Source organism: Pleurodeles waltl, chromosome 9, assembly GCF_031143425.1.
Source record: "Pleurodeles waltl isolate 20211129_DDA chromosome 9, aPleWal1.hap1.20221129, whole genome shotgun sequence".
Taxonomy (NCBI): Eukaryota; Metazoa; Chordata; class Amphibia; order Caudata; family Salamandridae; genus Pleurodeles; species Pleurodeles waltl.
The window spans coordinates 300,467,095-300,491,934 of NC_090448.1; the positions used below are offsets into that span (position 1 = coordinate 300,467,095).

Below are 24,840 nucleotides of genomic sequence, written 5' to 3' on the forward strand. Positions count from 1 at the left end.
CAATGTGGCGGTGTTTTGGAGCTGTGTGTGTATTTTGAGCGCGGCGGTGTGTACCGCCAATGGAATACCGCGGTTGAAAGACCGCCGTGTGGATTCGTGGGTCATAATAGCATGGGCGTGTTTCTGTTGGTGTGGAAATGGAGGATTTGTTTCCGCATGTTTATCGCTGACCTTTGGTGTGGTGGTGTTGTGTTTGTGTCTGAATTTCGGCGGATTCCGAGATGTGTGTCATAATAGCTGTGGCGGTCTACCGCGGCCGCGGCGGTGTATTGGCGGTCTTCTGCACGGCGGTAAGCGTCTTATACCGCCAAGGTCGTAATGACCCCCAAAGTCTCTTTCAAGCACCAAGTACCTGGTTTGGAGTAAAAAATCTCCGCAAAGGGCCACAGAGGAGGAGATGCATGAAAAATGGTGTGTACGTCAGTTTCGCCCCTTCACACACGGACTTGCGTTGTTATTTTTCACGCGGGGAAGACGTTGCGTCGATTTCCGGCGCATGGATAGGTCTCCTCTGTGGGTCGCGGGGTTTTCAGATGCCCCGGGGTCTGTGCGTGGAATCCTGGGCTTGTTGTCTGGCTGCACGTCGTTCCGGTGGGCTGTGCGCGGAATTTTCTCCCTCACGGCAGGTGCGGCGTCGATTTCCCCTCTGGAAGTCGGGCGGCGTTGTCCAGGCGGGCCGTGCGTCAATGTTCCAGTCACACTGCAGGCGCCGTGTTGATCTTTTCCTCGCGAAGTCGAGCGGCGTCTTTCCGGTCCGGCGTGCGGTGAATTTTTCACCGCGGAACAAGCTGTGCGTCAAATTTTTCGCAGCACAGGGAGTCCAGTTGCAAGAGAGAAGTCTTTTTGGTCCTCAGACTTCAGGGAACAGGAGGCAAGCTCTATCCAAGCCCTTTGAGAGCACTTCTGGAGCAAAGCAAGGGAGAAGCAAGACAGCGGGGCAACAGCAAGGCAGCAGTCCTTTGTAGAAAGCAGTCAGGTGAGTCCTTTTGGCAGCCAGCCAGGTCTTCTTGTCAGGGTGCAGGTTCTGGTTCAGGTTTTTCTCCAGTAAGTGTCTGAGGTGGTAGGGCAGAGGCTCTGTTTTATACCCAAATGTGCCTTTGAAGTGGGGGGACTTCAAAGTGTGGCTTAGAAGTGCACCAGGTCCCCTTTCAGTTCAATCCTGTCTGCCAGGGTCCCAGTAGGGGGTGTGGCAGTCTTTTGTGTGAGAGAAGGCCCTCCACCCTCCCAGCACAGGAAGACCCATTCAAAATGCAGATGTATGCAAGTGAGGCTGAGTACCCTGTGTTAGGGGTGTGTCTGAGTGAATGCACAAGGAGCTGTCAACTAAACCCAGCCAGACGTGGATTGTAAGGCACAGAAGGATTTAAGTGCAGAGAAATGCTCACTTTCTAAAAGTGGCATTTCTAAAATAGTAATATATTAAATCCAACTTCACCAGTCAGCAAGATTTTGTATTACCACTCTGGCCATACTAAATATGACCTTTCTACTCCTTTCAGATCAGCAGCTACCACTTCAACAATGTATGAGGGCAGTCCCAATGTTAGCCTATGAAGGAAGCAGGTCTCACAGTAGTGTAACAACGAATTTAGGAGTTTTACACTACCAGGACATGTAAACTACGCAGGTACATGTCCTGCCTTTTACCCACACAGCATCCTGCTCTAGGGGTTAGCTAGGGCACACATTAGGGGTGACTTATATGTAGGAAAAAGGGAGTTTTAGGCTTGGCAAGTACTTTTAAATGCCAAGTCGAAGTGACAGTGAAACCGCTTACACAGGCCTTGCAATGGCAGGCCTGAGACAAGGTAAAGGAGCTACTAAAGTGGGTGGCACAACCAGTGCTGCAGGACCACTAGTAGCATTTAATCTACAGGCCTTGGGCACATATAGTGCACTCAACTAGGGACTTACAAGTAAATCAAATAGTCCAATTGGGTGTGATCCAAGGTTACCATGTTTAAAGGGAGAGAGCATATGCACTTTAGCACTGGTTAGCAGTGGTAAAGTGCGCAGAGTCTAAGAGCCAGCAAAAACAGTGTCTAAAAAGTGGAGGGAGGCAGGCAAAAACTTAGGGGTGACCACCTTAAGGCTGTCAGGTCAAACAGTCAGCCTGACAATGTCCACTAATTACCATAAGTGATGTCTAGTAGCCATTCATCTTTCCCTTTATAAGAGAACCAGTTCAAAGTGCAAATCTTTTTTATTAATCAATGCCTTGAAGAAAGCTTTGTATGTAAGCAAAAGGTCAATGCAGATTTCCAGATTTTATTGGAAACATGACCTTTTTGAGGAATTGAGGAACTTTGTGAATTATATTGTCTGACCTGGTTTCAACATTTTAAATGAAAACAGGGCAACCAAATGAAAGAGGTCAGTGTGGCACTATTTTCATGTCTAAATGTCAATGCACAGAATTCTCTCTGGTGTACATAATGCTGCTTAATTTGAACTTTTGCGTTTCGTCCTGTACTGATGTTATGCAGGAGCTGAACGCTTGGCATTTGCAACTATTTTTAAGCAGGAACAACTTCTCATTACAATTTTCTGGACGAAATTCACAAATCTAGCTTGAATTAAGTAATGGAATGTATTTCTTCTGCACAATATATTATCGGTACCTAAATAAGTTTGACTTTCATATTAATTAATTTATCTAAACAAACATTTACAACTCTTTGGACCCCAGGAGATGAAATCCTTCTGAAAATTAGCTGCAATAAATGTTTTTAGTTGGAGGAATTTTTAGGGCAAACGCTCCTGCTTTGTGTGGTTGGCATGTGAAGTTGTCATTCAATAATAACGTTAATTACTTCAGCATTTATTTACCCAGACTATCGGGTGGGGCAACGCATTCAAACAACCATAGACACCCAACTAATGTGCAAAATGCGGCTTTAATGAGACAGGCGCATCCCTAAAACAAACACAATGCCTGGGTCTAACGTTGTCCCGGCCTCACTGTACATGACCATAACTGTCAGATAAACCCCCTCCCCTAATTGACCCTTCACGATCATGTAAATCCAACTTTCAAACACCACTCTTGCCACTCATTTCACTACTTCCCCCAACTTCCTGACTCGAAGGTTGACTTTATCTTCGATTTCATAACCCCTACCTCTCTCCACCCCACCCAACTCTCAAACTAAAAGTCCTTGAAAGTTACCAAAACCTGCCCACCCCAGAATCTGCTCACTGTTAGCGACAAATACAAGAACCTGTTAACCAAAACTCAGTTGTGCCAAACTGCAACAGATTGCATAAAACTTTCCTCCACAAATCCCCAACTCTCAGACTCGGGCTCAAAACCCCATGACCTGCCTCATTGATGAAAATACAAAGGGGAGGGCGGGCAGGACAATTTTGTCAACCACTCTGACCCTGACAGCCAGTGTGGGAAAGACAAAATTGCACCCTATAACGGCTACCCGACTCTATATATATATATATATATATATATATATATATATATCCCCCCACCCTAACTGCACTTTAAGAAATTGAAAATCCCGGGGGGGTATGGTATTCTGCCCACACGCACAAGACCAACAATGTTCCCCATAAGTCAATACAATTAAAATATTCACAAAACACAGGCAGAAAAGCATATCGACAAATTTGATTATATTGCCCATGAACTAAATAGTTTGGTGTATACACATGAGTTTGAAGAATGTCAATTAAAAAAATGTACTGCCTTTGTACTGCTCAGCGATCCAAATAAATCTATTGAATTGTTTAGAAGCTCAACAACTAGTGCAACTAAATTTCCTGGTAGCCGATATGAAGGACACATGCTAAAGAACAGGGGGATTTGTTGCCTGAATGCTAAATAGATACCTCGGGACATAATTATTTAGTATATGATAATACTTCAAAGGTTGGATCAAACTGGTCTGCTTGTTATGTATATATATATATATAGTTAGGTAAAGAAAATGTATACAAACTTAGCTTTTAATAATTTGTCCCTCCATAATGTAGACACAATATTGTGATCCGTCTATATTTCAGAATCAATGTTCAGAGCCTGCACCTCCTGGAGACTATGGAACAGAGGAAAGTGTTAAACATGTATTTTGAATCATGTGTTAAGAAAGTCACTATTGTTCTTAATTGAGAGAAGTTGATTAATGATTCTGTTCTACAAAGCAACATCAGTGTATCTTCCCAGGAAGCTGTGTTTTACCAACTATTTGTAAAATTGTGTTGTGCTTCATAGATCTCCCTGTGTTTTAAGCCCCCCTTTCGGAAAATATTTGTTATTTTTCATTTCTGTTGGACTTTTTTGTTTATGCAGAGATGTTCCCAATCTTTTTGCTTCCTGCCTCCTATTTTTTCTGGCCTGTTGCTGTTGTTTTTTTTTTAACTCTGAGCACTTTACCACTGCTAACCAGTGATAAAGTGCATATGCTCTCTGTGTAAATTTTATTGGTAATTAGCTTATCCATGATTGGCATATTTGATTTATTAGTAAGTCCCTAGTATAGTGCACTAGAGGTGCCCAGGGCCTGTAAATCAAATGCTACTAGTGTGCTTGCAGCACTGGTTGTGCCACCCACATAAGTAGCTCTGAAATCACGTCTCCGACCTGCCACTGCAGTGTCTATGTGTGCAGTTTTAACTGTAAATTCCACTTGGCAAGTGTACCCACTTGCCAGGCCTAAACCTTCCCTTTTCTTACATGCCAGACACCCCTAAGGTAGGCCCTAGGTAGCCCCAAGGGCAGGGCGCAGTGTATGGTTAAGGTAGGACATATAGTAATGTGTTTTATATGTCTTGACGGTTAAATATTGCTAAATTAGTTTTTCACTGTTGCAAGGCCTGTCCCTCTCATAGGTTAACATGGGGGCTAGCGTTAAAACTGATTACAGTGTAGATTCCCTTTGGGAGCAGATGGACATGTGGAGTTTGGGGTCGCTGAGCTCACAATTGAAAAATACATCTTTTAGTAAAGTTGATTTTAAGATTGTGTGTTTGAAAATGGCACTTTTAGAAAGTGGGCATTTTCTTGCTTATACCATTTCTGTGACTCTGCCTGTTTGTGGATTCCCTGTCTGGGTCAGTTTGACAGTTGGGCTGGTTGCACCTAACACTAGACAGTGACACAAAGGGAGCTGGGTTGTAGCCTGCATATCCTGATGAGCCATCTGTGCTAGGAGTGAGGGGAGGAGTGGTCACTCACACCTGAAAGGGCTATGCCTGCCCTCACACAATGCAGTCTCCAACCCTCTGGTGAGTGTCTGGGGCCTGGCCTGGGCAAGGCAGGATTTCACATTCCAAAGAGAATTTACTTTGAAGTAGGCCTACTTCAAAGGGGAAATTGGGTATAAAAAGGGCACCCAAAACCACAGACTTTAAAAACACTTCTGGAACCAAGAGGAACCTCTTCCTGGAGAAGAGCTGAATAGCTGAGCAAGAAGAGCTGCCCTGCCTGTGACTGTGCTTTGTGGAACTATCCTGCATTTGCTACTTCTGCCAGGGTAAGAGGGCAAAGACTGGACTTTGTGTGCCTTCCATCTTGAGAAGAAATCTCCAAGGGCTTGATCTAGAGCTTGCCTCCTGTTGTTTGAAGTCTCAGGGACAGCAAAGACTTCTCTCTGCCAGCACCTGGAGTCTTTGGAGAGACTCCTACTCTGCCCTGTGGTGCCCATCCAGTTCCTGGGACCCTGAAAGGAGAAGCTGGCAGCCTAAAGACAAGAACATCCACGAACAGAGTGGCATGCAGGGAAAAGATTGACACGAATCCGATCTGCGGCTGAAAAAACGACGCGCCGCCGGCTCCGCAGCTGAGAAACGATGCTCGCAGGAAACGCGACCGAAGAATCGACTCACGGCGCAGGAGAAACGATGCACAGCATCGCTGACGGAGGCTGGGAGATCACAACCTGCGCTGCGGGATTTTCGGATCATCGTGTGGCTGGATTTTTGACTCACGTACCACTGTGCGGAGTTATTTTTGACGCACACCCGCCCGTGCGGGGTTAATTTTTGACGCGCACCAGGTACATTTTCACTCTAGCAGCGCTAGTGTGTGCTTAAAACTACTTAAAGACTCTTTTTGCATTTTTATTGATAACCTGACTTGTGTATGGTGGATTTTTGTCGTTTTGGTGTTGTTTTGTTTAGATAAATATTTCCTTTTTTTCTAAACTGGTGTTGTGTCAATTTGTAGTGTTTTCATTAAGTTACTGTGTGTGTTGGTACAAATATTTTATACCTAGCACTCTGAAGTTAAGCCTACTGCTCTGCGAAGCTACCAAGGGGGTGAGCAGGGGTTAGCTGAGGGTGATTCTCTTTTACCCTGACTAGAGTGAGGGTCCTTGCTTGAACAGAGGGTAACCTGACTGTCAACCAAAGACCCAATTTCTAACAATTTCCCAAAACATCTCGTCTACAAGAGCTTGTAAGTCAGAGTATGCTCAGACAGAGGACTAAAGGTAACACTGTTTTTTCAATAGTCGCATGTCACCTATATCAAACATAGAATTCAGTGTATATGCCAGTGACCCAGGTTCACTCTGATCTTTGGAGTCAAACCTGTGGTCAATTCAGCTAAATCTGTGTGTAGGTAGGCCACCTTTTAAATTGTGACACCTTTGTATCTGAAACTAACTTTGAAGGAGCTCAGAAATTTGTGTGCCATGTTTAGTTATTTACAGTTTTTGCGAAGCTTCAATGTGCTTGTGTATGGTAAAGAAAGAGGTAACTTGGCGTTAGGCAGGCCAGAGCGAAATTGCTATAATTCGGTCATCAAAACCATGTAAGGTTCAAGGTGATTTCTGATATGTTTGTAGGAATATGAGACCCCCTTGTTTCAATACAGGACTGACAGTCATTTTTGATTCATTCATTCATTCACTCTCAGCATACAATTGTAGTCTTCATTTAGGAGTCATCATCTAACAACACTTACTGGGTTCAGGTTCTTTCTTCAGCTGCAGGAGCAGGTCTAAAAGCATGAATGGGAATAGACCCTTGAAAAGAAGTTCATTCTTGCATGGTTAGCCCAGAATCATTTCTGATGCTTGAAGTGTTGGAAATAGGCATGTTCCATCTTGATGTTGGTCTCTAGAACCATACTGAGAAATAATAAAGCTTTATATATTATTCTCATACATGTGATAAGTGATAACTGATTGTCTCAGTGATGCAGCCAGGTAGCTTCTAAAGAGAAGTGGGAACAGATGAGATCTCTGTGGTCCCTCCTACTTTTGATTTCGAAGGTTTAAAACAGAAAGCTATTTAATCCACTTTAAACCCTGCAAATGGTCTTCTAACAGATGTCATTAGAAAAAGTCTAGATTCACACAAGCTGCAGGGATGGAATCTGTTCTGTACACAAGATCTTGGAAGTTTTAAGATAATTCCAAGATGCAAGCAATTATTTCCCCATCATTCTAGAAGTCAAGTACTTCTGTTGGTCAAATACTGCTTAATGTCACAGTTAAGTGCAAGGTGAGCCTTCTGGCTTAGATGATCTGTGTAAATACTTTTTCTTTCTGCATGACATGTTATTTCGCCCATCAGAGAACATTATCTTTGCTTGACAAGCACACAGGGGAACTGCTTCCCTGAGCAATTGATATGTGGTCAGTCCTCCCTGCTTTTTAATGACCTTGATTTGAATTGATTACATAGACTGACAGGATAAAAAGATTTTGCTGAACGGAGAAAAGCTTCCAGTCCAGGACTGATGTCTAGGTTGATTGTACCTGTTCTGAAATTCCTCATTTGGTACAGAATAAGGAGGATTAATTGCCACACATGGAAACCTCACCCCCCTGCACCCTGTGCAGGGAGTTAGAAGTTTGTTTAATGCGCCACTAATCAGATTATCCTGGACATTGGGGTCAATCTCATTGGGTTCATGTGGCCATGCAGGCTTAGAGTAGCTGAAACTCCAAAAATGTCATCAGTATTGCAGAGAAACAGAATCATCTCCCTTTGATCAGCCATATTAGCCCCTGCGTTCAGGGCAATCTAATTGGTCAGTGTGTCAAAAATAAGATTGCTGACCCTGCCCACGCTATCCAAGCCAAAATTAGTTCTACAAACTAGACCACTGTCTAAATGTTTTTCATAATGACATACCCTGGTAAATCATTCACACTTTGAAAAGACAATGATGAGGCCTAATGACAGGCTTTACTGCTGCAAATGAACTTTGCACCTCTAATTCCTATTACTACCTCATAATATTTCTTCACAACAGTGCAATATCACACGGGGAGTATATACCACTGCATGTTCAGCACTGTAAGTTTTGTACACCCACAAACACATCTGTGGCCTTCCTTAATATTTTCTGTCATTCTTCTCCATCATGGAAATGACCAGGGATGGCACGGACACATCCCCAGATTTTAAGCAGGTTTATTGGAAGCACTTTCGCTACAGAGATACTGCTTTCCCAATGGGCAAAAAAATATCAAAAACAAAATAGTTCAGTTTCATTGATATTTCAACAAGCGTACTGGGGGGCGGTGTCACATATTGCAATATGAATTATTTGTCTCATATACATGGGTGGTTGTAATATGTGGAAGTGAATTTCTTATGTAAGTAGGGGCATAAGTGTTATTTAATGTTTGTTGCTTTAAGGAATGTAGAGTATAGAATTCTGACTAAGTCATGAGAGAATGTTTGGGTTTGATTTGACGACAGACTGGTGCGCTGGAAGAAGAAGGTCGTGGGTCTTGTCATGAATAAACTTCTACTTTCTTCAAAGAGATAATTCTCCTAATTTTTTTGGATGCGCGATTACTACAATTTATGGCGACGATCTTAAACTTAGACCCACCGACAGTGAAGATTTAAACCTCGTCAAGAGTGCTGATCGCCGTTCGTGCATGTGTTTTGGGACCTGCGTGTCGGGTTGAAGACACTGAGCACTGCGTGGTGTTGTTTTTTCAGCTGGGGGGCAGCATACGTGTTGGACTCGTGCTGGAACTACATAGGGATGAAACGGAATAATATAAGAGTCAAGGTGACAAATTCAGTTTGGAAGTGTGCAATATTGCTTGGGCGAACTGCTTCGAGAGTACAGTGACTCTGTGCGAATCTCGACTTACAGTTTGCTCCGTGGTGTTGCAGTGAGGGCTTGAAGGCCTCCAACGTTTGCACCATCAACGAAGGGAGCAGCATTGTTCGAAGTGGGCGCAGAGTTCCAGGCAGTAACACGCTCTTCGTGAGGATCTGGTGCATAGCGTGGTACGTCATCACGGTGGTTGACGCTGCGTGTCTCCATTTTGGATGTGTTGGTGCAGGTTGCCTAGCAACAAGTTAAAGCGAGTGAGACACGGAGATCGTACACGGAAAGTGACTGTGTTTTCATGATTTTTCATCGCGCATGCATCCAAGACGATAGAAAGCACACAAGTGAGGAGGAGATTTAAAAAATTTCATATTAGTTGTTCAAGAAATATTAAAGGATGGCCAATAATAGTAATTCAAATGCCATGCAACCACCTCCTTTTTAGGAACTTCCTGGGAAACCTAGGAAACCGTGGCATAAATGGCTAAGAATTTTTGAGAATTATCTGGAAGCCATTGATGGTTTAAAATATTCACCAGCTCGCAAAAAAGCCATTCTATTTAATCTTTTGGGTAATGCGGGACAAGATGTCTACGATAATTTACCTGTGGTTTCTGCACCTACGCGAGATGATTCTTGGGATGTTTATAAGGAAGCACTGGCATGTATGGGAAGGCAGTACGTGGATGAACCTTCAGTAATGGTGGAAAGACACACATTTTTTAAACGCAAACAATCTGCGGATGAATCTATTGAAGATTATTTGGCTGTTTTGCGTGTATTAGCATCTAAATGTGTTTTTGGGAATTATCTTGACACTGCCTTACGCGATCAATTAGTTTTTAACTGCTTTAACAAAAAGATTCAAGAACGCATCTTAACGTGTAAGAATCCATCTTTAGATGAGGTTATGGATATAGCAAGAAGTATAGAGCGTTCGGTGGTTTCATCAAAAATTTTATCGGAGTCTAGTATCAGTGTGTCCTCTGACATTGCTAAAGTTTCCGCTGTCAAGGTCACACCTGTTAGTAATGAGGCTAATATACATTTGGTTACACATAAGGGTAGTGTGAGAAGGAATGTTGACAAGAGGGTGAGTGGAGCATGCTACAGATGTGGGTCGAGATTCCATTTAGGGAATTTTCAAAATTGTCCAGCTCAAGGCAAGAGATGCAATAATTGCAAGAAAATTGGACATTTCTATAATGTATGTCATGCTAGTAAAACAAGAGTCAAGGTTAGTCAACTTGATGTTGAGAATGACATATTGGCTGAAGCGATTAACAATGTATCGGTGTCATCACTAGAAATTAGTGCATTAGGTGAATGTGGAAAAAGATGTAAAGGTCCTATGTGTGACGTTATAATTGGAGCAATTGACTTAAATGTGATGGCGGATTCTGGATCTCCAATTACAATTTTGGCGGAGAACACATTTCACAAATTTTGGTCTGAAAAATTACTGAAATCTACAACTATTAATCCCAAGGCTTTTGGGGAGTATGACATAATCATGAGGGGATACTTTGAGGATAGTGTTTTGTTTAAGGGGAGGAACATTTTTACTAAAATGTATGTAGCTGTTAACGGACGGGATATTCTAGGTTGGCAGGACCAAGCTAAGTTGGGCATTATGTTACGACCAGGTCATGAGGAGCCAGTACTTTAAGTGACATGCCCATTTTAATGATTCAAGAAAAAAACATCTGTGACAATTTCACTAAGATGCTACAAGATAAATTTCCTCAAGTGTTTTCTAGCAAGATAGGAGTTATTAAAAATTTTGAACATGAGATTGTACTCAAGAGTAATGCGGTTCCAGTGATACAAAAAGTAAGACCTGTTCCTTTGTCAGCCAGAGATGATCTTAAGAAATTACTTAATGATATGTGTAATCAAGGCATTATTAAACGTGTGGAAGCATCAGAATGGGTTTCTGCGGCAGTTGTCGCACGAAAAGGTAACGGGGATATACGCCTGTGTGCTGATCTAAGAGTTCTTAATAGAAATATCCTTGTTGATTGTCACCCCCTCCCACGTATTCATGAAATGCTTGCCAGATTAGGTGGTAGCAAATATTTTTCTACAATTGATCTACGCTCAGCGTACCATCAGATTCTATTGGCTAAAAATTCACAACATTTGACTACGTTTGTGACACCTTTTGGTGTATATATGTACAGGCGCATGCCATTTGGCTTGGCGTCTGCTGCCAGCGTTTTTCAACGATTGATGGATCAAATGTTTGGAGGTCTTGGAGGTGTACAAACTTTCCAAGATGATATTTTAGTTCACACGGAAAGCCTAGATGATCACATTGTACTTTTAGAAGAGGTCTTAGGTAGATTGGGTGCGTGGGGTATGACAGTAAATTTTGAAAAATGTAAATTTTTTGCACAACAGGTTAATTATTTAGGACACAACATTTCAGGTGATGGTATCAGACCCAAAGAATCTTTGTTAAAAGGTATACATGAAGCGGCAGTTCCGGGTGACAAAGATTCCCTTAGGGCGTTTTTAGGCTTGAGTAAGTACTACGCACGTTTTGTGCAAGGTTATGCAGTAGTTGTGCAGCCGTTAAGGAATCTCTTGAAAAAAAATGAGAAATTCATATGGTCCAAGGATTGTCAGGAGGCGTTTGTGGCTGTAAAAAAATTAATCACGTCTGCTTCTGCAATTAAGCCATTTATATATGGGGCGAAGTGCATAATTACAGTTGATGCCAGTGGAAGAGGTTTAGGGGCAGTCCTCAGTCAAATGGTTAATGGTCAGGAACGTACCATTGCATTTGCCTCACGTACCTTGAATGTGGCTGAGAAAAACTATAGTACGATTGAAAGGGAAGCATTAGCGTGCTGTTGGGCCTCTGAAGAATTTAAAATGTACATTTGGGGGAACAAATTTGAATTGTATACGGATCATAAACCCTTAATATACATGTTGGGAGATAGTTGTTCGAATAAAGCTTCATCTAGACTGATTAGATTGTTGGCTAGGTTACAGGAATTCAACTTTGACATAAAATACATTCCCGGTGGGAAAAATGTTAGAGCGGACTGTTTGTCACGCCTACCTGTTGAATGTGATGAGGTGGTGGATGTCAAGGATAAAAAATGGGAAGGATTGGAGTACGTGTTTACTATTGGAGATGTAAATGAACAATTTCGGATTTCTGAGAAAGAATGGGTTGAGAATTGTGATAAAGATGAGTGTATGACTCAAGTGAAGAAATCTTTAATTGATGGTTGGCCCAATGAAAGATCTATGTCAATGGAGTTGAGATGTTTTCATCAGGTGGCTTCAGAAATGTCGATTGTTAATGATATCTTGGTTCGACAAGATTTGTTTGTTCCTCCCAGTGTTTTACGTCCGAAAATTATTGCTTTGGCACATGAGGGACATTTATGTATTTCGGCAACGTCAAAGAAAATAAAACAAATCTATTGGTGGCCAGGTATTGATGGGCAAATTAGAAGGTTTGTTGATTCTTGCACGGAATGCTTGTGTTCAGACAAGCATTGGAAAACTTCTACGGTTCCTTTATGTCCGGTTACTTGGCCCAACAATGCTTGGGAAAAAATTGGGTTAGATTTTTCGGGCCCTATTAACATGCTGGGTTGTGATAAAAAGTTTTTGATTGTGGCTATTGATTATTTTTCAAAATGGTTGTACTTTTCTTTTGTTAAGTCTGCTGATTCTGCGTCTGTCATAACATTTTTGAAACATCTGTTTTACATAGAGGGGAGAGTTAAGGAGATTGTGACGGAGAGTGGCTCACATTTTATTTCTGAGTTGTTCACCAGTTTTCTGGTTAAAAATGATGTAAAACACATAAGGGTACCTTTGTATAGTCCCTCTTCCAATGGTTTAGTTGAAAGGGCAAATAGATTAATTAAGGATGGTGTTCAAACGGCAATTGCTAATAACCTTGATGTCAGAGATTACTTACAGTTCAAGGTGTGGAATTATAATATTACACCACAGAGTACAACAGATGTTGCTCCTTTCATTTTGTTGAGAGGTAGGAAACCTATTACGGCCATTAGTCCAAATTGGTTATTGGATAAAGTGGAACGTTATCAAAAAGTAGACTTACAAAGTCTCAGAGAACATGTCCGTGAAAAAAAAGATTGTTATAAAAAAAACTATGATTCCAGGATGCATGTTAAGGAGGGAACGTTGTGTGTGGGAGATTGGGTCCTTATCAAAAAACCGCATAGGGTTAGTAAGGGGCAGTCTAAATTCTCTGAACCTGTAAAAGTTGTAAGGATGAACAGGACAGCAGTTCTATTGCAAGATAGGGGGTGGTGGAATTGTAATGTTTTAGTCAAAATTACTCCTAAGCAAGCTGGCATAATTTTTGAAAGGGTGAATGCACATGGTAGCAAGGTAAGACAGGATTGGTTTGATTTAGATGCTCATACATGTGCGGGCCGCAGTAGGGAGTTGCATGATAATTTGAATCAAGGAGATGGTATGGGGAGCAGTGACAATACAGTTGTTCCTTCTCCGCCATCTAGTTTCCAGTCTACAGGTGGAATGAGATCTGCTCCTACTCATTCAAGCAGTGACAATACAGTTGTTCCTTCTCCGCCATCTAGTTTCCAGTCTTCAGGTGGTGGAGATGCTTCAATCAGGAGTAGTTCTAGAATGAGATCTGCTCCTACTCATTCAAGGGACTTTGTATATTAATAATGATTTGTAAATATGTATATTTCCTCTGTTTGATTTTCCTTTTTCAGTTTTAGAGTCGATGTATTTTGTGTGCATTTTTATTGTATATTTGTATATATATTTTATGTTATTGCTTCAATTTCTTATTTGATTTATGGAAAGGGGGATGTGTAATATGTGGAAGTGAATTTCTTATGTAAGTAGGGGCATAAGTGTTATTTAATGTTTGTTGCTTTAAGGAATGTAGAGTATAGAATTCTGACTAGGTCATGAGAGAATGTTTGGGTTTGATTTGACAACAGACTGGTGCGCTGGAAGAAGAAGGTCGTGGGTCTTGTCATGAATAAACTTCTACTTTCTTCAAAGAGATAATTCTCCTAATTTTATTGGATGCGCGATTACTACAGTGGTCCCCACTGATAATTCATTCTAGAAAACAATATTTATTTCATAATGGGTTGATAAAAGTATTAAGCTCAATTTGGATGAATCAGAAGAGCATGTTTGATGAATACATTCATGCATAGTTTATTTTATTGATTCATTTTTTCAAAACTATGATGTTTAGCTATGTGCAGAGCTTGTGATTTGTGCTACCTGACAAATTCTTTTGTCTTTGTAGAGCTCGGCACAAGAACATTTTGTTGTATAAAATTCCAAGAGTCCTTCCTTAATTAGGTGTAAAGTTTTAGGGCCTCATTACAAGTGTGGCAGCCTTCAGACTGCCACACTCGTGGTGGCAGTGGGACCGCCGCACTCCAGGTGGTCCCATTGCCACATTACGACCCTGGTGCGTGGGACTGCCTAAAGACTACCATCACCTCCAGGAACGTGGTCCCCGATGGTCACATGGTGGCCTGAGTTGTGGTCAGCCACAATGGCACTGAACTCAGCGTGATCATGGAAAGTCTGGTGGAAAGTCAGTGTCAGGAGCCACAGGGGGGTCCCTGCACTACCCATGGCATGAGTATTGCAGGGGCCCCCTGCCTGGCACCCCTGGAATGCACACTGTGGGCAAAGCAGACAATGCGCATGTCAGAGGTTGCTGGTGTGCTATGGTATTGGCTTGGCTCCCTTAAGGGAGCTGAGGCTAATACAGTAACATCATTCCCACCGGTTAGCCCAGCCGGAATGTCATAATACAATGTTCCCACCGGTCAGCCAGATGGGAACATTGTTATACGACTGGGGGAGGAATGCCGCGGACATGGCGATGGCATCATCCCTGCGACATTGGCAGTCCTGGTGGGACCCCCAATGTTGTAATGAGGCTATTAGTCTTCATTCTGTTTTTCCATACTCCAGGTCTTTTTTTCCAGGTCAAGCACAGACAGAGATTTTACTGAATTTTAAATGTCTTGCTATCAGAATTAAAAAGCATATTCCCTTTGTGGTGTTGTGGTTGGGAATTCCTTTTTATGTTCTTGCTAGATGGGTCTGTGCTAGATAGATATATTTTCTGCATGAATAGGTTGATGTTCAAGGCTTGACAGTTTTGCTGCACATTTTGTTTAACTGATAAGTAGATTAAAAGTATTTATGAACATTATTTTTTCATGTTCCTGGGCATTATTTTTTGGGCTACAATAATGTTTTCCTGTTACAAAATCTAGCCCACTGCTTTGTCTTGTTTACTACTTTCTTAGTATCCCCTGTCTATAAGTTGATTTTTTTTAAATTCTGGATATTGGAACATATCCTTAAAACCTGATCAGAAAATATACTATTCCTTTGGTTTCCAGGGCTCTGGCTATTAAAAGTAAGACTTTCTGCAGTACGATTTTGGATAGCTGTGGTATGGACATGTTCAGGTTCATTCTTTATTTTGAGTTAGGGACAACCTGCGGCATGATGTTCAGTTCCTTGTTGACTTCAAGTCAATGTTTCATTAGGTTGCTCAAGCAAATATTTAAAGGCATCTTGAGATTAGGAAAACATCATCTGCGTATGTGCCTTTCAGAATTTTTAGAACCTTTTTATTAGACATAGGTAACAAACATGAGGATATCTGGACCTTTCATGGGACTCTTCCCAGAGGTTGATGTAATAATCCTAGGTCTCAATGGGAAAAGAGTTAACCCAATCTGGACTTTGTCCACATGGACACTTACCATAACAACCAGTTCAATCAGTAGGAGGTAATTATTTAGTCAGTGGCTTTCACAGCTTGCCCAGAAGGCTAAAGAAGACTAAGAAAGAGGATATAAAAATGTAGTACAAAAATCATATGTGAAGAGAGAAGTAAAGTTTGTATATTGCTTGAATCATCTTTGCATGCATTGTCAACCAATACTTGCTCACCGTACAAGTCATGTTATCACATGTTTATTCTTTTTAGTTTTGTGTTCAAGTCTTGCTCCATTTTAAATGCTTAACCAGACTTTGAATATTTTCTCCAGCAAATTCATCTCAGTTGAGTATCAGTTCTTCCTCACAAACCTTAAGGTTAAATAAATACCTTTGCATTCCCACTTTTTACTTACCTCTTCACTCCATTCTGAAATTATTGGATGTAATGTATCATTAGATTGGGATAATGCCTTGTTTTGTAACCAGAATTATAAGTAGCTTGTTTAAAACAATTAAGGTTTTTGCAGCACATAATTAAGTTTAAGTCCTAAAAACATCTTGAATTTGCATATAGAGGAAATATTATTCTCATATTCCTCTCAGAGGAGATGAGCAAGATCTTAAAATCGGTCACTAGAAAAAGTGATCCTCATGCCCTAGTCACCAGAAACTTTGAACATGAGAGCACCCTCTACGATGGGTTTACCAATTAACTCACCAGAAGACTAGAAACCATCCACAACTCGGCAGCCAGACTTATCCTCAACCTCCCACAAAGAATTCACGTAACACCACACCTCAGAGAGCTCCACTGGTTCCCAATACACAGACCTGCTCATTTTAAACTCCTTACACTAATACACAAATTCAAGGTACTACACAACTTAGGCCCCACTACGTGAATAGTTGCATCTCCTTCCACTACACACCCAGACACCTCCGCATTTTAGGACTCCTAGGACAGGTGTTTTTTTAACATTGCTCCTAAAGCGTGGAATGGCCTTCCACTCCATATTAGAGCCTCATCCTCTTGTCTTGAATTCTGAAGGAAGACGAATAAGTGTCTTTTCAATTAACCAACCTCAGGTGATAATGTGCTTAATAAATACACAAAACTGGGTCTTTGATTGATTAGTTAGCTAAGGATCATACATTTTTCTTGCACTTAGTTTCTGATCAGGTTCTAGGAGTACACTTTGCAAATACGGGAAAGCTACCACACTGCTGAAAGTCCCAAAAGGTATGCTATATCTTAGATTGTCTTTAATCTAAATTATTTTTTAAAACGTTTGAATTTTTTTCTGAAATCAAGATCTGATCTCATATGAGAAATCATAGGTCTAAGAAATGTTAATTTATGTTATACACATCTCTCTGCGGCAAGTAAAAGCTGTAAGGAATGTAAATAATTCTCCAGTAACCTCCAGCAATTGATGAAGTAGCACACCAAATCCTTACACCAATTTATAAGCACGAAAAGCACAATGACGCGTTTCAGCTACACAGTAGCCTTGATAGGTTACTGGTGAATTATTTGTAATTAAGTATGAAGTGCAAGCCGTCACTGGCATCTGCATCATCAGGTGGGAAGCAGATTTCTTGCAGTACCAACAAGCTGATGTATGGAATTAATCTAGAAACTCAATACTAGTGTCAAATATCCAAACTCAACAAAACTGCTTCCTCTATACAACTTTTGTTTTGGCTCATGGTAGATTACTTGATGATATGAATGAATAGATTCAAGCTTCTGTTGAATTATTATAAATTGCTAGGTGTTGAAATACAAACACTATGTTTGGGTGCATGAACATTCTAATATAATTAAGTGTCCTAACAAATGATAGGGGGAGATTTATTTCTGATCACCTGATCAGACAATTAATTTGAAACACATCCCCATTTTTGTTTGTAATCACCATACCTGAATATTGTACTCTTCTTTTTACATATGAAGTCAAGTTTTGGTTTCTGTGGTGAATATTCCAAACAATAGGTTCAATTTTACAGTTGTTTATATTGTGTCTGGAAAAATTGCCAAATATTTGTTAGGTATTCATACTCTGCAAATGTGAATCAGAGTACTTGGATATAATCAGCTTATCATCTGGATATATTTGAAAGTTCACCATAAGTGGCCCATAAACAAACCTGGGATTGTATTATTAGAATGCAGGCTTTTTGTTAAAGGCTATTTGAATAACACTACATGTAGAGGGGTGAGAAGGCAGCCCTACCCCATCTTTCTCTTGACAAATGGATTGCTGGACTATTCATAAATAGTGATGCTTCAGGATTATGAAAACATTTTTTTATCAGATGGTCAGAGCAATTGGGAAGCACCATGGATAGTCAAAAAGACCTAAATCAGAGGCATTCTCTGCTTCCATCAAAGTGGCAATGAATGGATGGGAGAAGGCAATCAATACATAAATGCATTATAAGAAAGTAGTGAATTTATAGTCTAGTGAATGGCTTGGGTATGGTCACTGAGAGGACTAATACTGCTGATGCAGTGTTTGGTGACTTATCTCATGGTCACTTGTTCAAGTCCCCGGAGTTTGACTCAGTCCTTCATCCTTCCATGGTTGATCAAATGAATACCATTAAGTTGGGTTACAATAAACATCTGGTATTCAGCACTAAGAAACACTTTGGGGTAAATGTGCAGTTTGTAAATACATAAGTTTGGTTACGAATTATTTAAAAGCTATCCTTGCTGATCCATATGGATAATTTTCCCTTACATTTATGAAGTCTTGCCGCAAAAAGCTTGTAAAAGATCTACCAATCACTATCAAGAAAATAAGTCGACGGTAAGATGAGCATAAGTGCAGATTTTTGCCTGGTTTCCAAATTAACATTACACTAAATTCCCGTCAAGAATTTGAACCTTCAAGTGTTAAAGATGTCACATGCAAGCTTTTAAATGGTTCAAGCATCTAAGTTCCAAAATCCGCCTTGAAGGCCATCTGGGCTGGAGCTTCGCTGCTATTCATTAAATCTGTTGTAAGTTGTAATTCTACAACAGAGATTTCTCCTAGAGTTTCTTCGTGATCAAACTAAGAACAAACAGAATTTAGAGGCCTGTTGCAAATTGACTCTACAAATCTAATTTAGTTTTAAAGGGATTCTGTAAAACAATCCTCCATTTTCTGTATTATTTCCAGATCTTCCTTATAAGTCCTAGTAAGTCCTATCATCTACTGTAATCTGATATTGTTCTTTTTCTCATTGGCATTCATTTGTTCCACCATTACACTGCCATACATAAGTGAATGTAAACAATTTATCTTCACATTCTGTTAATTTTTCAAATGCTTTATTTACAACGCATTAATTTAAAAAAAATTGTTTTACCTTCAGAGTGTCCATATTTTTTCAATGTGAGTGAAGCTCTGTGAGTAGAAACTCAATTTTGCCCTGAAATTGCTTGTGTTTCCTTTTCCAGTGCATTTTCGTAATGCACAGATGGTTATCATTCAACCTAATAAAGGCCATATAAGAGTCCCAAAGTAAGAAAATGTTTGTGGAACTAGGTTGTGTTTTAGAAAATCAAGAGTATGCATAGGAATATCCTGATCAAAACAGGAAATGATCCAAGGTCCAGTACATATTGTGGCATTTCCCTGATAGTAGTCTGATAAAAGCTAACAATAGGATGGCCTGGCTGATATGTGTCTTAGATATACTTTGACTTGAAGTTTATCTTGAAGAAATGTCTTAAAGATGGGGAACAAATATATGTGTAAAGATGTATGTGTCAAAATCACAGATGAAATCTTTTACTGCTTCTAACATTATTGGTTTTGAAAAACCCAATGTTTAACTTGGATGGTCTTTATATGTCTCCACTGTATTCCAATCTTCAGCTAGGATTTTTGGTGGAGGGGGCTGGCTAACGCAAGACCCTGCGAGTCCAAGTTTTCTAAGAAGGTTTAGATCATCTATTTTAGACCCATATGCACTTATTACTGAAATTGGTAGTGCTCCCAATTTTAAAACCAGTGTTACCTGTCTACCAGTGGGATCTGCATTTGTTCTCACAATGTTTCAACACCACAGCACCTTAAGTCATGACTTCTTGGGTAAAAGTTACATCTACAAACACCCAAAGTGCATTTAACAAAAATATGCTTTCTAGCCAGAATATGAGTCTCTCACATAAGTACAACTTATGTTTTGATTACTGAATTATATGGCCATTACTCTTCACTTGTGAACAGTATTGTAGCATACCATTAAAATTCCAGGTGTTGACTCACGTGTTGTTCACATAATTCACCTTCCACCTCTCCAGCCATAAACTGCTCATCAGCAATATTGAATATTGTACAAATAAATTAATATCAGTATTCCTTTTTCTGGGATCCCCGCCACACCTATGCATTTTTCAACCAATGCCCATCCTAAAGGATCTTGCACCATTTTGTCCCTAAGCAACACTAACTCTTCAGGGCATGACCATTGGATGATCTTTCAAATAAACTTGTAAATCTTGGATCTTAAGCTGCTATTGGAGCAAACAAAAAATACAATTCAAAGACTACACCATAAACCATCATTTATGAACAGAAAGGATTCCGCTAAATCTTCTAAAATCTTGATTAATTTTCTGACCTGTAAGGTAGTTGATAAAAGACTTCAATCTAGCAGAAAAATGGTTCCCTGGAAAAAAAACAAAACATTGATTCATCCAAGCATTTAAGTCCATGGGGATAGAGGCTTACCTACAATTCCTTTCCAAACCAAATGTTACACTGAAGTTTTTTCTTGCTGTCAAGCATAGAAACTGCTGTGTGTATTGACTAATGTCTAAGCACTGTTGGGATATACTGACCCAGAATTTAGGGTTATAAAAAATGTTTTACATCGTTCTCATTTTGCTATAATTTTTAAACCATTAATAGTTATTAAAATCAAGTGAGTTTCAAAACCAAAAACAACATTGTTTTCTGTATTAAGGATAAATGAAGCCTGTATCTCTGACTCTTTAATCTGGAAGTAAACAATTTCCTCAGAACAAAAAACAGATTTTGGCTAGAGCTAATTTATCCTCCCTAATCAGCTTTAAATATCCTGGATGAGGAAATGGGGGCGCCTTTGGCAAGCTTACTTTGTTACTATATCTTAAGAGCTTACATAATGCAATTTTTTCTAAATTTTGAAGCAGACAGAAACTATTTCTTAAAAACAATCAAACATTTTAGTTAACAACAGTTTTTTAAAAACTTTTTAAATACTCTATGTGATTGTTACTAGCCACACGTTTTTATAGTGCAGTTTCAGTTTTCAATTTATGAAATCACATCAGTCACTTTTATTCACTTTTATTTAAATACAACAAGCAGCTATCTTTAGTAACAAGGAAGAGCAGTTTCTGTACTTTTCTAGGGGGTTATTCTCCCTTCAAAGAAAATAATTGCTACTCCTAGACCTAATTGGAACACTTGACATACTTGCCATCAGAGAATAGAAGCCACTTTTTCAAGACAATGGGGGTCATTACAAGCTTGGCGGGCGGCGGCCGCCAATGCGGCCGCACTCCAGCGGACCCCACTACAACATCCCCGCTGGGCCGCAACATAGGAGCCGGCTCCTAATGGAGCCGCGGTGTTGCAGCTGTGCGACGGGTGCAGTAGCACCTGTCGCGCTTTTCACTGTCTGCTGCACGGGGCCCTGTTAGGGGGCCCCTGCACTGCCCATGCCAGTGGCATGGGCAGTGCAGGGGCCTCCAGGGGCCCCAGGACTCCCCTTACCACCAGCTTCTTCCTGGCGGTGCAAACCGCCAGAAACAGGCTGGCGGTAGGGGAGTCATAATCCCCAGGGCATCGCTGCAAGCAGCACTGCCCTGGCGGATTATCACCGCCGGGGCTAAAACGGCGGGAAACCGCCGGCCCCGGCGGTGCGACCGCGGCGCTACCGCCGCGGTCATAATACGGGTCTCTGTACCGCCAGCCTGTTGGCGGTATGGACGCCACATTACCCGACGCCACATTACCCCTGGCGGTCGGAGACCGCCAGGGTCATAATGACCCCCAATATCTTTGTACTTTGTCATAATGCAAAACCTAGAACAAATTCTACTATGTTTTAAGCAGAGAGGTTACTCTTATGGGTATATGCAAAATAGTCATTTTGGCCTCTTTGCTACTCCAGGCCTAACTGTGGGGATTACATGAAAGCAATTCAATCTTGTTTTGCCCACACAGTTCTCAACAATCCTGTCTGGGGGCAAGAGTGTCCTATATTTTATAGTGACACAACAAAGTCACTCAACAGTAGTATTTCATATACTGGGGTCCAGCATATAAAATCATATGAACAGTGAAAAAGACATTACACTTTACACTGACATCATAGCCATAGGTCCAGCTTCTATACAGGAATTACCTTTCATGCCTTTATGCCTTTTAGGAACTGGCCAATAAATATTTGTAACAGACTAATAGCTACAAAGAGATCTGTTTAACTGAAATGGAATTGTATACTTGGCATTACATTGTATGTTTGTTTCTTCTGCATATTGCCTTGTCTTCCTGCTATATATACAATTGTCTCGCTTTTCCTGTTTTACCTCTTTCCTGTGTTAATCTCATACTAGTGTGCACTTTACTTTCTCCTGTTAGGCCTTGGAGTACCTCTTCAAGTTCATCGTCCAGTCGCGCATCCTTTACGCACGAGCGACATGTGGCATGGAGGAAGAGATGTTCCGAGCAAGCATACAGGAACTCTTTCAATCCATCCGATTTGTGCTTAGCCTGGACAGCAGGAGCTCTGATACTCTCATCTTCACACAGGTGTGAATTATTTGTGATCAGCACAGGTATAAAGAGAAACATTTCTCTCAAATATAGGGTGTCTTCTCTCCAGAACTTCCCCTCTATCTCCAACTTTTAGCTTCCTAAGTGCTCAACATGATGTCAGGCAAGCCAGTGACAGCCTTTTGTTTAAGAAACCTTTATTTTAAATCAAATTGTTGCCTTATAAGTGATCTGTGCAGGTCCTTTAAACAGCTGCTTAAGTGAAATCTCTGATAAAATAGAGATTTCAGAAACACAGCGTTAAAGGTTTCATCTTTTTTTTCAGATTTGACTTCTGTAATATCTTTTGTGGTACTGGTGCAATGCAACATGATTCATTGTAGTGCAAAAACAATTTTAACTTAGGTACTACTCACTTTACGAACTCCTTTTTAGAAGTGTGTAAAGTTTGCATCTACTATAGCTGTATGGTCAATCAGATTTATGGGGTTTCCAAAGAGATGCCATTTAATTGGTCCCTCGGATATTTTCCGTGCCATACTATCTTCCTTTTGAGCTTTTTTTTAAAATTCTTCATCTTCTTTCCATTCTTTGTCTTTTTTCTTTCTCTATATTTTCATTTTTCTCTCTTTCTTCCTTCTCTCCATATTGCTGCCCTTTCTTCCATTCTTTATTTCCCACTTCTTCTCATTCTATCTCTTCCAGTCATCGTCTTTGTTTCTCTGAGCCTCCCTTCAAAATTTCCTGTTGTTCTTCAGCCTACTTTGTCTATCCTCCAACTCAGTGTTCTGGTCTGAATTCCTATTAGAATGAACATACCATTCTTAAGGGAAAGTACCTGTACTTTCTCTTAAGAAAGGTCTGTCCATTTACATCACTGTACCAATTACAGTCTCTCAACATTTGAGATTTGATTCCTCTTAAATGAATCTTTTCATTTAATTTTCCACCATATTTTCCTGCCTTAATTCTACCCTTCCTCCCTTGAAATGGAGGCAGTAGGCTCTGTGGACTCCATTTTGCCTTTGATTCCAACCACCAGTTTTTCTGAGAAAGGCCGAACAGTGATGACACAACTTTTCAAACAAGGATGAGCAACCTTTGAGAACAAAGAACAATACCGAGATCAACATTAGGGATCATTCAACAATAAGTAATATGAGAAAACTGGACCTCTCAACGGTGACTCAGAGGCTGTGTGTGTGAGTCTGAACCTTGTTTTTATGACCTTACTGAGATTGGTTCATTCTTGGATCACAACATCACTAGTTCCATTTAGCTGAAGGAAATGTCACTATCCCTTTCGTCCATCCCTCTCTGTTAATAGATTCATATAAAGGAATGCAGAGTATTTCAACAAAATCTGTACTATGTTTCAAAACTACATATATTTATACCCAAGAGCATTATGCTCCCTCCCACTATGTAGCTTTACAGTATCATAGAAATGCATGGATCTAGCAGTTGTAGTTGTGCTTTGTTGTCCATTTTCTGCTGTATTTTAGCGTGGGCAAATACAAAGCACAGGGATCCTTTGCTAACATTCTATTGTAATAAGTAAATAGTCTACAAATTCTGTCACATTACAAGTCTACATGGACATAACTCACATACCTTCTCACGTTAAAATAAATACATTTGTATAGTGCTTTCCCATCATATGAAGAGCTCTCCGAGTTTGGGTGCCTGCACGATTCTCCTTCAAGGCAGTCTGCTGTTATATTTTGTTGGGTTCCCGTTAGGTAGGCCATATTGGATGCTAGCCAGTAGAGGTGGAGCAGCCTAATATATTGCTTAGTGACAGATTATACTCTATAGTAGTTAGCTTAATCCTGTTACAGAATTATGGGAGTGTATTGTGAACATGAATGGTTGTGCAGAAGGACACTACCATTAAGTTCCTCTGCTCCGGGTGGTTTTTGTGTTTCGGAGAATCTTGATCCACTAGGTGACCTTGATAATATTCTGTATGTGGATCTAGTATGTGTAATCTAACTTTATTAACATGGTTGATAAGTTAACGGTTGCTACGATGCTGGAGATGTGTCAAAATAAATTGAGTGGATGTATTTTGTGGTAGTAAAAGGCAGAGCAAACTAAATGATTTGGAGTCATGTTATGCAGGCAACAGTGCAAGAGGTTTGTCTAATGACTACTGTCGTAGTCGGACTTTGTTTTAGTACAGTGTAATATGGATATATTTTTAAAGTAGCAAAGGCCTTACCAACTAAATGGCTTGGAGATTTATCATTGGTCATGAAAGTGCTAAAGCTATTCATGCTTTCTAAAAAC

At 40.4% G+C, this 24,840-nt stretch overlaps 1 protein-coding gene across 1 annotated transcript in view; it reads left to right on the forward strand.

Moving 5' to 3' along the window:
* DOCK3 (dedicator of cytokinesis 3) overlaps positions 1 to 24,840 on the forward strand; it is a 1,331,886-nt gene that overhangs the window by 1,005,226 nt on the left and 301,820 nt on the right. The window contains exon 23 of the mRNA XM_069206772.1: positions 22,414 to 22,584. Coding sequence (XP_069062873.1) covers positions 22,414 to 22,584 — 171 coding nt within the window. The remainder of the gene's footprint in view (positions 1 to 22,413; positions 22,585 to 24,840) is intronic.